The 17,477-nt window shown below is 35.7% G+C and overlaps 1 protein-coding gene across 1 annotated transcript; it reads left to right on the top strand.

Moving 5' to 3' along the window:
- The first annotated feature begins 2,018 nt into the window (after nucleotides 1-2,018).
- Nucleotides 2,019-11,381, top strand: LOC120079922 (50S ribosomal protein L18). The gene is made up of 3 exons (XM_039034378.1): nucleotides 2,019-2,307; nucleotides 2,651-2,830; nucleotides 10,880-11,381. Exons 2-3 carry the CDS (start codon nucleotides 2,720-2,722, stop codon nucleotides 11,330-11,332), a joined length of 564 nt encoding a protein of 187 aa, XP_038890306.1. The 5' UTR covers nucleotides 2,019-2,307; nucleotides 2,651-2,719; the 3' UTR covers nucleotides 11,333-11,381.
- The last annotated feature ends 6,096 nt before the right edge of the window (nucleotides 11,382-17,477 follow it).

Here is a 17,477-nt window from a genome sequence, read left to right as displayed (position 1 = left end):
GGAATTGTTTAAGAAGAAAGAAAAGACGTTACTTCGCCATCAATTGACCTCAAAGAGAGTAAGGGATTTCCTTTGTTTGAATCCATAGAACTTTTGTTCTTCCATTTTTTTTTATTTAATTCTTCATTCTTTTACCCAAAAGACCTACTGGTCGGCGGTTGCTGCCTACGACTCAGTGTGTGTGGTGCTCGCTGATTGGAAACAAAAACATCCGGATGTTGATCTTGTCTAATGGTTGGAGATTCCACGATAACAAGAAATCGAAATGAATTGTTTGATGTTTGTTCGTTCTCCCCTCTTCAATTCCCAATGAATAATTTGAAAAAGCAAGAGCAGCAAGTCCAAGTAAATAAAATACGAAAACAAATATGCAATTTTTTTAAGATTAAACAAAAGGATTTGTAAATAAAAGTGCTAATGCTAGGAAGGAGTAATCGTTTAGTTAAGCTCATTTGGGTAAAGTATCATATTTTGTTATGTGCATCTTTTTTTCTCTCTCTCTTTTTAATCTAAATATATTTATCACATTTAAATATATAACTGGTCATATTATATCGGTTAGTTGTGTAATCTAGTGTCGAAAAGTCAAGTCATGTAAACTTAATGTATAAATTGATTGAAAATTGTTACGTTTTTCAAATTATGGTTTTAAGATAAGTATGTCAGATGGATTTAAACTACAAGTTGAACATACATTTTTAAATTTATGTTTAAGAGATCAAATCTTCCACTTTATATTAGGAACACATATTAACTGGTTAAGACATTTTTTTTTGCCTTACTTGCTATAGTTTTATTTGAGAAAATGGAATCAAGGAAGATTGATCTTTCATCTCCTACAACTATTGAAATTGGATGGTTTCTTTCTTTTCAAATTTTTTAAGTCTTGAATTTGTTTGGTGTTTTAAAAGTTCAATTTCAGCTGTGCCATCATAGAAATAACCTAGCTATATAAATAACACAACTTAATAGTAAATAGTATCACACTAACTTGAATTTAATTCAGCTAGTTAAGAATTATAAGTTTGACCAAAAGGTTAGTTCGATATTTTACTCATTATTGAAGTTAAAACATAGCAAATATTACAACTTAATAATAAGTAGAAGTAACTATACAACTTAATAGTAGATAATACAACTATGAATGAAAATGTCAGCTTAGGAGTAGCTTAATTCACTTTATAAGGTCAGAAAATTTTAAGAAACATTGATTAAAAAAATATAAAAAGAACTTAATTTACCAATAAAATATAAGTCTTTGCTAAAATAATGTTTGAATACTACTTTGTTTTCTACATTTTAAAAATTTTCAATTTAATAGGATACTTTTAAGATATGAGATTGTTTATAAGATAATAAAAAACCTAATTTATGAGTTGAGAGTCTTGAGACTCGAGAGATCTATAAAGCTAAAAGTTCCAAATCGAACAGAAATGAAATTATAGTGAAAAAGACAAGAGCATGGGCGACATCAATCTTTATTCTTTTATATATTTGTCTCTCTTTTGATCCAAATTTAATGGTATTAAATTTCATTCTCTTTCCTAATTTCAATTTGATTTATAATGACTTGACAACTCAATCATTAATGTTTTGTTTGACGTAAAAGATTTCAAATAAGAAAAATGACTTCAATTCTCTATTTGGATTTAAAGCAAAATTGATTAGAAATAACTTAAACTAAAATTTCATATTTCTACTACGAAAAATAGAAAGGAAGTAATACGCTTTTTATCTCTTTTTAAGTTTTACCCTTTGCAAGAAGACATCAACTATTAAGTAGTATAAATATTTTTTTGGGAAGTTTTATTATAAATATGAACAATTACCTATAATTATAAAAGCATATCATAAAATCAACCTATTGCGTAAAAACTAAAATATTATCATCAAAGCATAGCTCAACAAACTTGTAAAATTCACTTTGTGGGTTTAATTAATTTCTAAATGGTTCAAATAGAACAATTAATTTACAATTAAACCCTTATAATTATATAAATCAAATATTAAAAAACCTTTCGTTCTTTCTCACTTCTGTTGTCGTGTCGCAGGCTCGCAGCCGCACATCACCACCAACACACAGCTCTCTTTCTTCTCCCTCACTCCCTCCGGCAGTCCCACAAACAAGTTTCGTTCCAATCATTTTGTATTCTTAGTCCTATTTCGTTTTATCCATTTCGAACACAAGAAATGATTTCAAATCCATTTTGATTCGAAATCCTTACAAGTCCATTGGTTCCAACATAGAGGGTTTTATCGCAGAAATTTGTTTCGCCTTTTGAGTTCCCTTCGTTTGTGTCCTATTGGGTAATTTCTCTCTCAGCTTTCACATTATTTCTTTGTTTACTTGATGGAGTTTTGGTTTTCGGCTGCCCTTAATGCATATAATTTGTTCTATTTTGCAGCTTCTTCCATTTCTTTACTCGTTTTTAATATTTGAAATGCTCGCTAGTATGAATTGTGTATTGCTGGATAACTGTTCGGTACAATGTCAATGTTGAATCTGGATGCGTCCTTCTGTAACAAATTTAAGCCATCTCTAGTGTACGAATGCTCAATTAGTAGTTTAATCCGTTTATTAAACCTCTGAGTCCTGAAATATTTTCATGTGGCTGGGAGATATAATATTTCGCCTCTTTTTTTCTTTTAGGTGTTCATACGAGTTGGAATCAGGTTCTTTCAATACAAAAGGGGGGTTAGCTAGTAAAAGGAGGAAAAGATGTTGAGACACTTCCTTGGAAATATGCGGAAACATGTGGTTTGTGCATGTGAAGTGAACAGGGTCAGACCTTATTTGCTTGTGCCAACAAGTGACTTTCATAAGGGGGAGGTAAGATTTCATCCCATAGTTATCAATATTCTTGTTTTTAAATATTTCAGTTTTTTAGTAAGCGAAACCTCCAAAAGAAAAGACCATACACTATACATCTTCAAAATCACAAGATTTCACTCTTTGCATAAATTTACATAATAAGGTAACACCTCATACCAGAAAACAACGTTGACTCGTACCAAAAAGGCATTTGATTACAGCTCGTATTCGTCGTCGGATTGGTGTTGGTGCTACTACTTCTTTTTGGCATGATTCTTGGCTTAGTTGTGGTATTCTTTCTAACTTGTATCCAAGGCTTTATTGTATTACTCACTCTATTTTCGTTTTGTGGAGATCCTTGAATGGCTTGCTTCATCCTTCAATTCCCTTTACAAAGACCCTTTTGACCGTAAGTTTCGGAAGTTGAATGAGGAAGGAGACACCCTTTGGCTTGAAAAACACAACAAAAAAAAAAAATGGCATTTTTGCTGAGCTCACTCTTTGGGAACACTCTGGATGCCATACCAACATTCTCATTCCGTCTATGGAAAACAAGTTAGGATGGTTCTCTTTCTTCTCACTGGTTTTTGAGTATTCAGGCAAGCCCCACCCACCCACCAATCCCCTATAAAGCATCGATACTCCTAAAATGACCAAGTGTCCGTGTTGGAGACGTGTCTGACACTGACACGCCCCGACATGCCTCCGACACGTGTCCAACACACCAACTGCCATGTCAATTATTTTATTATTAAGTTTTTATTTCTGACACGCCCCCGACACGACAAGACACTTCTCGACACGGCTGAAGACACGACAACCTGCAAATTAAAAAAAAAACAATTAAAACAGGGCATTTGAAGCCCAAAGCCCAACCGAACATATTTTAAGTTTATTTTAGGGTTCTATTGGCTAACCTCTACTGAAAAGAGTTGAAGACCCCCACAACTTTTGCTTCCTCTTCAAACCCAGCGACTACCAGTTCTCGTTTCCATGCTGGCGACTTGAAGATCTTCACGTTGGCTACTGGAAGACCCACCAACCCTCGTGTCGACGACTGGTTTCTCTCTCCCATTTATTTTTTTTCCTTCTATTTTCATTTTTTCCTCTCTCCATGTGGGTTCCTTCTATTTTTATTTTTTTTCCCTCTCTTCCCTTTGATTTTTCCATCCCATTTCTGCTATTTCATCTTCTTAAATATCTCTTTTTTCTCTCTACATTTTTTATTTAAAATTATGGTTGTTAACTTGTTATTTTAGTGTTTTTAAATGGAATATTTCACAATATGTTTATTGCACACATATATTTAATTTTTTAATAAAAAATAACGCGTCCTTCACGTGTCGTGTCCTACTTTTTTTTAAAATTGGCGTGTCACCGTGTCGTTGTCGTCGTGTCGACGCATCGCGTGTCAGTGTCCGTGCTTCCTAGCCAATCCCTCATCCAATACCAACACGCAGACATACGTGGATGATGTTCAACCCACCCAGGCTCCATTACTAAAAAAGGCCATAGCCTCATCAATTTGTGACAACCCAATTTCAGAACTCATTCACCCTCAATTTGATTGGGATGCAATGGTGATAGCCACTCTCAATTTCATCCTTCTCGACCTGCTGCACCATTAACTCTATTTTGGATGATAAAGCTTTGCTACAAGTTTATAACCTAGAAATCTCACAGACCCTCTGCAAAACAGTTGATTAGGAAACAATTGATAAGCAAAAAATTAAGTTCCTCCCCCCTTCCTCTCTTTTATCTTTCAAATAGCAAATGGTTGTCTCATAGGGGGTGGATCGATCATCGATGTCTATAATCTCCCTCCAACACTTTGGACAGAAGACATCTTCAAACACATAGGTGATTCATATGGTGGCTTTCTTCAATCGTCAAACCAGACTGACACAGGACTACAACTATCCTTTGTGCACCTGGAAATCAAAGTAAACAAAAGGGTCTTCATCCCACATGAGTTGATTATTCCAAAGGAATTGGTTGCTGTTGATCTCCTTATCCGGATTCAAGCCATGGACCTTGACACAAGAGGTCACTGGAAAGAGCAAAAACTGTCGATCAAGGATTGCATTGATGATGGTGTTGTGACTGGGGATCTCCTTGATTCTTGAGATGCTGAAAAAGGTAAATCTCTTGCCATTGACTCATTGCTTCCGATTTCCCCCATCTCTTTCCATATATGGAATCTCTAGCCGCATCTCCTAAATTTAAGGAGTTTACAAACCAACAACTTGCCTTATCTCACATGACCACTAATACGTTGACCCCACCAAATTTTCCCAATTCACCCAATCTGCCACCTTACCCTAATTCAATAATTGAGCCAAAAAAACTCTTCCATTTTAATCGACTCACCTAATCCTCAATTAACCGGACCAATTGCCCTAACTCCACCGACCCATCTTCCTCTTTTAGCTTTCAGCCACAAAACCCTCGCCCTACCCACTTGGACTCCCCATCGTTTTCACAACCATCTCTTTCTACTGTTATTTTTTCGAGAGGGCCCCCCTTCCATGTTGACAATACTTTTTCCACCTCAACAAATAATTCCAAAATCCCCTTTGTTGGTTCTAATACTGAAGGATACCTTTCTAGCCCTACTAACGAAACGAAATTTACCTCCCAGCCTCTCAATTTGACCATTTTTGGAAACCAGCCGGATTTATCTCAATGCCCGTATCCACCCTCCCTCCCCTCCCATCTGATTTAAGCCCGGATATATGATTTCACAACACCAAATGTTGCAACATGTTAACCCCTTCTGCATAGACTATTGACCCACCTATATCCACTTCGTTTCCTATTATACAACAACACCCACCATCCTCACCACTCTTTCCAATCAGTCTACATGATTTGGTTTCATTATTATCCAAATATGGATTATGTGTTATGGCAATTCCAACCAATCCCTCTCCAACTAAAAGTAAGAAACCATCGACCACTATTGGAAAGAAGCCCAAATTACAGAGAGAGTTACATGGCCTCTATTCATTAATCCATTAGGACAAATTTGCTACCTTGGAAATTAGGGAGGGAAACACAGACAATCAATAAAGTTCCTAACTTGTAACGTTCGGGGCCTTAATTCTTGGAGGAAGAGAACCTTGGTTAAAAAGCTTATACAATAACACAACCCAGGTCTTGTTCTCCTTCAAGAAACAAAATTATCTTCTACAAATACCTTATTGATTAAATCTATTTGGAGCTCCTCTTACATTGGATGGATTGCTTTGGATGTCATTGGATCATCAGGGGTATTCTTATTCTTTGGAGTGAACCATATTTTTCTATTCATGACGTCATCAAGGGCCTTTTTACCGTCTCTATTAATGTTTCTTTGGCAAATGGTCACACTTTTTGGCTCACAACTGTCTGTGGCCCCTTAGATAATGTTTTCAAAGCTAACTTTTGGCAAGAACTTGATGGTGTGGTTGGTTTGGGTGGTGAGTGGTGATTTTGATGTCACTAGGTGGTCTTGGGAGAAATCACACGATTGCACCATCTCTGCTAGTATGCGAGCCTTTAATCAATGATATCCAATTATCATTTGCGTGATATTCCGCTGACGAATAGATGCTTCACATGGTCTAACTCTGGTCCTATTCAGTATTTGTCACTCTTGGATCTTTTCTTTCTAACGGAAAATTGTCTTCAGAAATTTGGGCCAATTACTCTTAAATGACTAGACCAAACCACTTCTGATCACTTTCCTTTGGCCTTATCCATAGGAATTATTACATGGGGACCTTGTTCCTTCAGATTTGGAAACTCATGGCTCAAAATTCCTTGTTTTTGTTCATTGGAGAAGGATTGGCGAAAACTTCATCCTATTACTGATTGGCCAGGTCATGGATTTATGATGAAATTACAAGGGTTGAAATCTATAATTCGTGATTGGAGCAATGCACAACACAGTAAAGCATCCAACCTTTCCTCTCTAATGAATCAGTTAACACAATTGGATGATTTGGAAGACAGAGTCGAACTAAACACGTATCAGATAATCAGGCGCTGCTCACTACGAGCACAGATTGAGAATTTGACTTGTTCAAGAACATATCCGTTGGCAACAACAATGTTAGCTCAAACGGCTCATTGAGAGAGATGAAAATACTTTTTTCTCACATAATTGTTGTTGCTCAATGTCGTAAAAGCTTGATTAATGAAATTCTTTTCGGCAGTGGCACCAGTTTATTGACGGATTAGGACATTGAGGCAGAATTTTTGGCTTTTTATTCAACTCTTTTTACTAAAGATGGCTTTTTATTCGTTCGGAGTTGATCTCATCATGCGGAAGCCCCACTTTTGAGTTTGAAGGATACCAATTTAACCTTCTTATGTTCGGGGGTGCCCATATACTCAAAGAAACTCTCGACTTCCTTCACCCAATCCAAGAAAACCTCCCGATGTCATGATGTGTCCATTCCTATGGCCATTCCTTCAATACTTCTGGCTCTCGGGATGTAGCATCTACATCGAGAATTCTAGTATTGTATACGTCATTAGTCCGATCCTTTGTAGGAACTACTCGTAATAACAAACTTGCAGGAGGATTTTTGAGCTTTGACGGACGTTAGGTGTGTGGTAAGTAAGACGAGATCCTACGGTTCACTTTGAGATGTTCATTCTTCCATTGTAGGTAGGGAGATCTACCTTCATTTTGTAGCCAGAATCTGCCCTCCAAGGTGGTCTACGCAAGTTATGGAAGTAATCTTGCCAATCTTGATAGGTGTTTTGCCTATAATACCCCATGTAAGGACCTTCTTGAACCCATTCTTGATTTTCTTGGTTAAATTCTTGAGTGTGCGGCCAACTTTGATTGTCTTCTTCCGAGGATTCAGAGTCATGACCCAGCAGATTTGGAGGAAAAAGTCTGGTCTGTTGCTGATGGAATCTTGCTATGACCCATGGGCGAGCTGCTGCACCACCAGACCCATGCCTGGCCACTAGAGCTTGCTGAAAAAACATTCGGGGCTGGTTTCTTGGAGGGGAACGCACCTGATCTTGAATTCTGATGCCCAAATGTCTCTGCTAACCAGTCTTTCTTGCTTTAGCCATCGGCTATCCTCCACTATCTTGATTTTCTTGATGGTTGTCGTGGGACTCAACTTCCTTGCCTTTGTTGCCCGACATTTTCTTGAACTCATTAGTTATTTGCTCCATTACTTGGTGCACAGCAGGCATGGAAGCCTGCATTGTTGTGAACTTCTCATTGAGCAGATTGATCGCCAACTCAATGGCAACAAATCTTTTGTTGATAGATCGTGGAGATATGGATGCTTCCACATTTGAGGAGGAAGGAGGGGTGACGCCCTTCACCATGATGCCCTATCACGTAGGGTGCTCTGATACCAATCTTGAAGTAGACCCAAATCTTGGAGCAATCTTGAAGTAGGAGTATTGTTATTGATGATCGAAAATGAAGACAATGGTCTCTTTAAATAGACCCAAAGGGAAAGGGATGTTACACACCTAATTAACTAATTCTAAACCTAGGCTTCTTTAAATAGACCTAAAGAGGAAGGGCTTTGTCACCTAAATTAAAATAAAAATTAAACAATAGAACAATTATAAAAGATGACATAGTTTGACTAAGATACCCCTACATCAAATCTCCTAGCCCTGATGGTATGGTTTTACAGTTGAATATTTTAAGTTCTTCTGGTCTACCATTAAATCTGACTTGATGAGCCTTATATAGGGTTTTTATAACTGAGGAGTTATTAATGTTAAGTTGAATGAGACATCTGTTTGATTCCTAAGAAAATAGATTCTAAATCGGTCTTTGATTATCGGCCAATTAGTCTCATTCCTTGTGCTGGTAAGAGTGTTGCTTGTGTTCTTTCTAATTGGCTCAAGAAGCTTCTCCCATTTACTATTGCAGACAATCAGCTCGCTTTTGTGACCAATAGACAAATTCTTGATGCTTCTTTGAGGGCCAATGAGCTTCATGATGACTGGTTGTCTTTAAAGAAGCAGGGCATTGTTCTTAAACTTGACTTGGAGAAGGCTTTTGATATGGTTGATTGGGAATTTTTTCACTCTATTCTTATGATAAAAGGTTTTGGAAACATTTGGCGCACATGGATCAAAGATTGCATCACTAGTGCTAATTACTCCATTATTAATGGTTGTCCTCATAGGAAGATCATCCCAACCCGTCGTATCCAACAGGGAGATCCTCTTTCACCCTTCTTATTTATTTTAGTTGCCAAGTGTCTAAGTCGTCTTCTTGAGCATAGCTCTACTATGGGTCTTACTGTTGCTCATCCTATTGAGAATTCGACTTTTACTCTGAATCACTTGCAGTTTGTTGATGATACTTTGTTATTCTCCATTGTCGAGCGTCATGCTATACAGAACTTGTTTGATGTTGTACGTATCTTTGAATCTGCTTCTGGGCTTAAAATCAACTTTGCTAAGAGTGAGCTTCTTAGGATTCATGTTCCTGACTCAGATTTTAACGGGCTTCTGAGTTCTTCTACCTGCAAAAGGGGTTGTTAGTTTACTAAATATCTTGGGCTTCCTTTTGGTGACAACTCCAATTCTGTTCCTTTTTGGCAGTCGATGATGGTGGAGAGATTTCAGTATAAACTTTATAATTGGAAGTGTGCTTATATTTCGAAAGGTGGCAGACATATGCTTGTCTAGGCTACTCTTTCTAATCTCCCTACGTATTATTTGTCCTTGTTTAGGGCATCCTCTTCTATCATCAATTGTCTTGACAAGATGGTTCGAAATTTCTATTGGAAGGGTTCTCATGGTGATGGTGGTATGCATAATGTGAAGTAGAAGATATCTCAATGCCCCAAGCTTTTGGGTGGTCTTGGTATTGGAAACTTTAAACATCGGAATTCTCCCCTTCTTGCTAAATGGACTTGGTGATTCCTTACTGAGCGTGATGCTCGATGAAGATCTCTCATCGTGGCTAAGTATTACTCCACTGGTTGTACCTGGCCTACTCCTCATGCTTCAACAAAAGCCCCTTGGAGGTTTATTTGTCAGTTTATTGGTTTGATTACAGCTCGTATTCGTCGTTGGATTGGTGATGGTGCTACCATTTCTTTTTGGTATGATTCTTGGCTAAGCTGTAGTATTCTTTCTAACTTGTGTCCAAGGCTTTATCGTATTACTCAGAGATCAAAGGCCACCGTGGCTAATGTGGGTTTCAACTTCTGCTGCTTGGGATTTAAATCTTCGTCATAATCTTACTGAAATGGAGATTTCTGAATGGGTTGATTTATCGCTTCACTTGTCTTCTATTAGATTCTGTTTCTCTCCTGATTCTTTGTGTTGGCCTCTTAATCCATCTATGGTCTTTACGGTTAAATTTCTTATGGATGATTTGGTGGGTGCTAAGGATAACTATTTGTCTGATCTTTTATTCGGTGATTTAGAAAGATTGTTACCCAAAAAGATTAATTTTTTTTTTATGGGAGCTTAGTTTGGGTGCCATCAATACTGTGGATTGTTTGCAGCATCGTTTGCCTGATATGTGTCTTTCAACTTCTTGGTGTCACATGTGTCGCCAACATGGTGAATCTCCTATTCATTTGTTTTTGCATTGCTCTTTTGCTGCTAATTTTTGGAACATTGTTCTTCCTGCTTTTGGATGGTCCTTTATCTGCCCTAATTCTATCTATGATGCATTGGCTTCTTTATTGGTGGGTCATCCTGTGGTGGAACTAAGAAGATGGTTTGGTTGGCTATCCTACATGTTTTCTTTTGGAGTTTATGGGGTGAACGGAACAGCCAGATTTTTAGTGATTCTTTTTCCTCGTTTAATCGTTTTATGGAGTTAGTTTTGTCTACGGTGTTTTCTTGGTACAAAACAAAGCACCCTTTTACTCATTTCCACTTATCTTTTTAAGTCAGTAATTGGCTCTCTATGATGTAATCACCTTCTGGTGTTTAGGGTTCTCTCCTGATTTCATTGATCAATGAAATGCTTCTTTTACCAAAAAAGCATTAGAATAGTAACTTGCCCAAATTTAAACCAACTTTATCTAACCTTTGATTATCCAATGCTTGATTGGTGCTCTATCACAGGTTCATTATGCACCCAGAAGTTTCTTTGGTGTAGAGGACTTCTTAGATGATGATAATAGTCGGCCATATACATACCAGAAGGTGAAGAAATCCAAGAATCCAAAAAAGCATATATCATTTAAGCAACGGACGGTAGCCTACATGGAACCATTTACACTCGATGTGTTCATCTCAAAGCGGTTCGTTTCAGCATCACTTACGCACAGGGTGACTTGCAAACAAGTTGCAGTTGCAGGTACTAACTCAAAAGATATCAAAGCTGTTCTCAAGTCTCGTTCAGATATACCTGCTTGTTTGGCCGTTGGCCGTATTTTAGCTGAGAGGGCTAGAGAAGCTGATGTTTATACTGCTAGTTATACTCCTAGGGAGAGGGACAAATTTGAAGGCAAAATAAGAGCCGTGGTTCAATCTCTTATTGATAATGGGATTGATGTTAAAATTTATCTCGAGTAAAACACAGCTTATATCGTTTATGAAATGACACTTCTGGATCATGGATTAATCGTCTTCTGAATCTTTTATTTAGGTGTTATAATATCAAGGTTCAGACGGTTTGCTGTGTTTGTTTCTTGTTGTCTAGTGTTTTAAAAAGCACTCTTGAGGACACACGAGCAACGCCTTGCCTTGAAAAGGCAAGCCTCGTTATGAGGCACGTGCCTTTTGTGAAGCCTCAAGCTCTCAAAGTCCTGGGTCTTTGAGATTTTTCATTATTTTTAAAATAGTAATAAAGAGTTTTCCTTCTATGTTAACTAGAAAGAAATTCAAATTTACTAAGTCTAAATGTAATTTTTTTTGGTTTAGAGGTTTTTTTTTCTTCATATTTTCATTTCAACTATGAGTACGTTTTTTAATTCACAAATCCTAATCATAAAAAATTAGGCCTTATTTTATAGTAATTTGGTTTTAAAATTTTGAAAATTAAACTTATAAAAATTATTTCTCTATAGATGGACAAATAGAAGTTTAATTATTTTATTATTTTTTGAGTATTATTAAATTCATATAACTAATAGACATTAATGCAAAAAGATTATAATTGTAATTTTTTTTTGAAAAATGAAGTTAAAAGTATAAATCATGAAATTTAGAACCAAAATGAAATTAGATTTCAAGCTTTAGTATAAAAAGTACCTTTCCCCCATAAAAACCAACAAGAATTGGTCTCGTCCATATTGACAAGCCTCATAAGCCACAAGGGAAAATTTTGCTCACATGTGAGACCTAACCTCATTCACTGCCAACCGGCCATGCCATCGACAAACAATGTTTTGCATTCAACTGATTTTTTTTTTTATATCGTTCAGCATATGGCTAGTTTATATTCTAGATAGATGGTCACTATTGATTGAACTCATGACTTCTTAATCTTTCATCAAATGGATGTTTTCTTATTTTCCACAAAGCCAACCTCATAATAATTGATGTTTTCTTATTTTCCACGAAGCAACCCCATAATAATTGTTTTACATTCAACAGATATGCATAGAGGAGTGGACTGTAAGGCATTCAATTGGACCAATCATAATGCACAAAATAAGCATCAAGATCCGAGGAAAAATGTTCTCATAATTCCCTAGTCAATTTGATTTTCTCTTGTACATCAACATTTTCTCTTTAACTGATATGTGCAAAGGGACTGGAAGGGCATTCAATTGGACCATCACAATCCACAAAATAAGCATAAAAATTCTCTCTTCATCAAGAGGATGTTCTCTTATTCTTCTCTATTTTATGAAGATATATATTCGTGCAAGTTGGAAGAATGTCATTTAGAACCTTTCATATATAAAGTTTAACCTGGAAGCTAAAATTATTTTCCAAAAGTTCTCCCTAAAGCTAGGGTGTTAGACAATTAAAGAATATGAGTCCTCTTGATCAACCACCTTTTGCATATGTAACCTAGTGTGTTTTATAGAGAAAAAATGTTCTTGTTAGGAGGTGTTTTCGATGTGTTAAAGGGTCCGGACAAAATAGGGGTTGTCATTACTTGTCCTTAGAATCGCTTCAAAGAAGACTTTCTTACAAACCAACACGGACCATTCAATATGTTTTGCTTCCGTCACTCACATGCTTCCTATGAGGGCACTCAACGTAGAATAACTTCATGCTAAACACTCTTAATTTTGATGTTCTTATAATTATGCAACTGAATAGAAAAATATAATTTATTGGTATAGATAGTAACTTTCAATTCATCTTATATACAGGGATTGCTGTGGAATGATCTTGATCAAAACTTCCATCCCTATTTGAGAATAACTTGCCCTTTTACCTTTGAAGGATTTGCCTCACCCTCTCCCTAAGAGCATTTATTGCAAGCATTTAGAGAGGGGAGACCAAGACTTTATTCCTAAAGTACTAGTTTTAGAGACTATGGACCTACCGACATTAAAAATATTTGTGAAAATTTTTTTAATGTGAACAAAGAGAATATGATATTCTTGTGATATTAGCAATTTACTCTCATAAATGAAGTAGAGGAAGATATATAAAATGGTGTTAAGTTTTATGTCTATTACATGAGCCATTAGAGTTATGTCTTTTTAGTCTTTTGATTTAAACTTAGGTGTATAATATATCATTGAACTTTTAATTTTGAGTCAAATAGATTCTTTATTTCTAAAAGATTGTCCAATAAACTTTTAAACTTTTAATTTCATGTCTAAAAAATATCAAATTTTTCAATATTGTGTCAAATAAATTTTTACTTTAATTGATATTTTTTCAAATTCATGAAAATTTTATTTTTTTGAAAAGAAAATTCATGAAAATTTTAAAAAGAAAGTTATAACTTTCATTTTTCTTTTTTTGGAGACGAATACATGCAAACCCAAAGATTAAAAGGCCAAATCAACCTCCACAAGACAACATAACCAAACTTGAAAATGATCCTGTTAACAATGAGATTGAGACCCACCTATTGGCCAATGTGTTAATCCATCAACAACCGAGTTCTGAGGACTTAATTTTTAAATTATTTAGAACTTTAAGTCTTAATAAACCTAAATTTTGATTCATATTAGATAAATTAATTAATTTTAAAAAAATTGAATATGTGAAAACAACTAACTATATAAAAGGTATTAATAGATGCCCATTAGATGATTATGTTTAATATCTATTTACCATGTGTCATATCTCCATTACCCCAAAGTCCAATGTGTCTGGGCGTAAAGGGCACGTATGCGGTGAATTGGGTTGAAAGTGAAAGTTGCCAAAAACGGGTGGAATGCTCTCGAACCGGGGGAGATCCCTACGAAATTCATAATAAATTCATATGTACCGTAATCGTCCTCTTTGAAGAACTTATTGAATCCATCGTTTGGGCTCATAAGAAATTCAAAGTTTCTCCGGCTAGAAATGCTCTTCGCTGTGGGAAGAACTTGAGAATCACTTTCATTTTTTTGCCCGAGGGGCACTACTCCTTCAGACTGTTGGGTATGCCTTGTCATCACATCAATAACTTATCTCTTGCTTGCTATGAGACGAGGGATATTCAAAGCATCTAGGAAGAAAGGACGAGCGGTACCGAGCGCCGCTATACAGTTCAAGAGAAGGAGATGGCCGCGGTGGCGTTCCCTCGCGTAAAGGGCGACTTTGCCCCTTGGAGCTGGCCACGGGGCAACAACCTTTGACACCCCACACCATTGCAGCTGGAGAGGTCTTGCCCATCAGCCTACTTTGCCTGCCGTTGCTAAAGGTCAGATTTTCACTCAAGCTATTTCTTTAAAACTGGAATTGAAATTGCCGAAACCCCATGCCAACATTTCATTCAATCTTTGGCCGTCCAGCGAATGCTATGCATTCTTTTCAATCTTATACTGACGTTGAGACCCAATCTCGATGAAAAAAGCAAAAACGTGCACAAGCGGGTTGCTTCTCTGGAGAAAGATAGGCTGGTTAGGTGGTATCACAACCTCTTTAGCTTATTGGTTCATTCATTTAGTTAGTGACTTATCTCTCATTCCAGGCATTGGATTCTTATGAGAGCTCCTTGGCTTCCGTTTCCGTTCCTAGCTCCTAACCTCATCAAAATCTGAGTATGGCATATCCGACGAGATGGCAACATGTTTGAAAAGTCCAAAGAGCGCAGACTAGCCACGGAGCTTGGATACGGGACTCAAGATTACACACTATCAGTATCCAAGGGTGTTTGTGAGTTGGTTTGAATTGCATTGAAGGTTTTTTTAAATCCAATCCAATTGCTCGGTTTGTTAATTTCTTCAATCCAAATAACCCTTATTAAAAAATGAACCCAACCTAACCCAACCATGAAATATTCCGGTTGGGATGGTTCAGGTTAATCAGATTATTTATTTAAATTTATGTTATAAAAAGAAGTAAGATGTTAATATGAAAAAAATTGATTTAATTATTTTCATATATTGAATTAATATTTAAATATAATTGCAATTTATACAATGCATTTTTTTTTAAAGTGCTAAAAAGCTATTTTTAGGTGTTATTGGAGAATAAATTATCGTTTAAAGTTAAAAAGAAAAAATATTTTTCTACATGGTGCAGCATAATGACGAGCATTCATGGTCTTGTTTCCCTTCTTTGGCTCTCATACGGATAATTCGATTTGAATTCACAAAGCTAGTGGATGAGTATTTCTAAGTTTTGGAGTCAACTTGTGCCACTTCGGTTTCTAAACTTCAGATTGGGAGGAGAGTATTCAACGTTTCTCTCAAAGCAGGACACTTTCTTATTCATATCACCCTAGGATTGCTCGAGTCAAAGTCTTATCGAGTGATTCTATAGCTAAGCATTTTGATTATATTCACCTTGATATTTCTATTTAGCTAAATTGTTTTTACTTCTTCTTCAAAGCTTTAGTCTATGTTTAGTATTATGATTCTTGCATTGTATTGGCAAGTTAGAAGATTTTTATTATTGTTTCCTCTTATGTACTTCGAGCATTAGACTAATTTATTTATTTCAATGAAAAGTCTTGTTTCCGTTTAAAAAAAATATCCAAAATAAAAATAAAACTTAAATAAATATATGTACATAATTATAAGTTAATATATATATATATATATATAAGTTAATAATAAAGTTCGGGTTAGTTTGGGTTGGTTTGAGTTATTTTAGGTGAACCTATGAACCAACCCAACCCACAAAATTTTCATTTATTTGAACCCAACTCAACCCAAACCGCACGGATTGGATTCGGTTGATCGATTTTTTCAGGTCATTGGGTTTTTTGAACACCCCTATTAGTGTCCACATAATCCATCTCCTACTTGCCAAATTGTCTATGAATAGTGGCATTTGGTAGATTTTGGATGACATACATGCATTGGTGAAGAATCCAAAAGATTGGGAAATTAGTGGAGAATTTTGGAGAATTTTTTCAATTACCATTTTAGTCATTTTATATTTTAGCTATTTATTTATTATATATATTATTATTATATTGTATTTGTCTCATATCCGTGTTTTCGTTGTGCGCTATTGTGGTTCTCAATTTTACAACATGTTATCAGCACGAGCTTCTTTCATTTCCCTCGTTGAAGGTAGGTCCTAAAGGTATGTCGTTTTTCCCCGTTATAATTAATAAATTAAATGTTATTTTGCATATTTAGTACATATTAAATTTCTAATATAAATACAATGTTTTGTGATAATGTTGCAAACCTTACGATATTAGAATTCACAACCCTTGACATTAATGATAATAATTATTTGTCATGGGTACTTGATGCCAAAATCCACCTGTATGATATGAACTTGGGAAAACAATTAAAGAAGGAAATGCGACATCCAGTCAGGATAAAGCAAAAGCTATGGTTTTCCTTTGTCATCATCTCCACGAGGGATTGAAAATGAAGTATCTTACAATAAAAGATCCCCATATCTTGTGGAAAATCTTGAAAGAGAGATATGATCATCAGAAAATAGTTATTCTTTATAAAGCTCATTATGAGTGGATGCATTTGAGGCTACAAGATTTTAAATAAGTAAGTTATTATAATTCCACATTATTTAAAATCAATTCAAAATTATTGTTATGCGGAAAGAAAATTAATGATGTTGATATGTTAGAGAAGTCATTTGATCAGGGCCTAAAGAGTGAGTGTCATAAACCTCTCTCCGCCAATCAAATACTATTTATAAATCATCAAACTACTACTTATACTAACTAGTAGTACAAGCGGCAAATCCAGGATCGAACCATAGGTAAATGTAGAAGATTAGTTTATCAAAAGCTCATTTTTAGTTAAAATGTTAAAATGTGGAGTTTGGTGTGGATTTGATGTCGAAATGCCTAGAAAATAAAGTGCAAGTAAAGTAAAAGATAGAAATACAATTAACAGAGAAATTCTAGCTTAGAAGATGATATTGAAATGACTCAATGCGATCTTATTCATCGAATTATTTGAATGCAATCTTATGGTTCTTAATTATGCCTAGCCCAATTGATTGGACATCCAATCAATGGTCTTAATTACCTAACTAGTTAAACATACTAGATAAATCCATACTAATTAAACACATTTACCTAACCGCATTACGCTCTAGAGCTTATGCTAGGATAAATATTTAGTTTTCATCGTCTAACCAAACATTCAATACAGTTTCCCCTAGATCA

Source organism: Benincasa hispida, chromosome 6, assembly GCF_009727055.1.
Source record: "Benincasa hispida cultivar B227 chromosome 6, ASM972705v1, whole genome shotgun sequence".
NCBI lineage: Eukaryota > Viridiplantae > Streptophyta > Magnoliopsida > Cucurbitales > Cucurbitaceae > Benincasa > Benincasa hispida.
The sequence above is the reverse complement of the archived record's forward strand: the minus strand, read 5'-3'. Positions and strand labels throughout refer to the sequence as shown.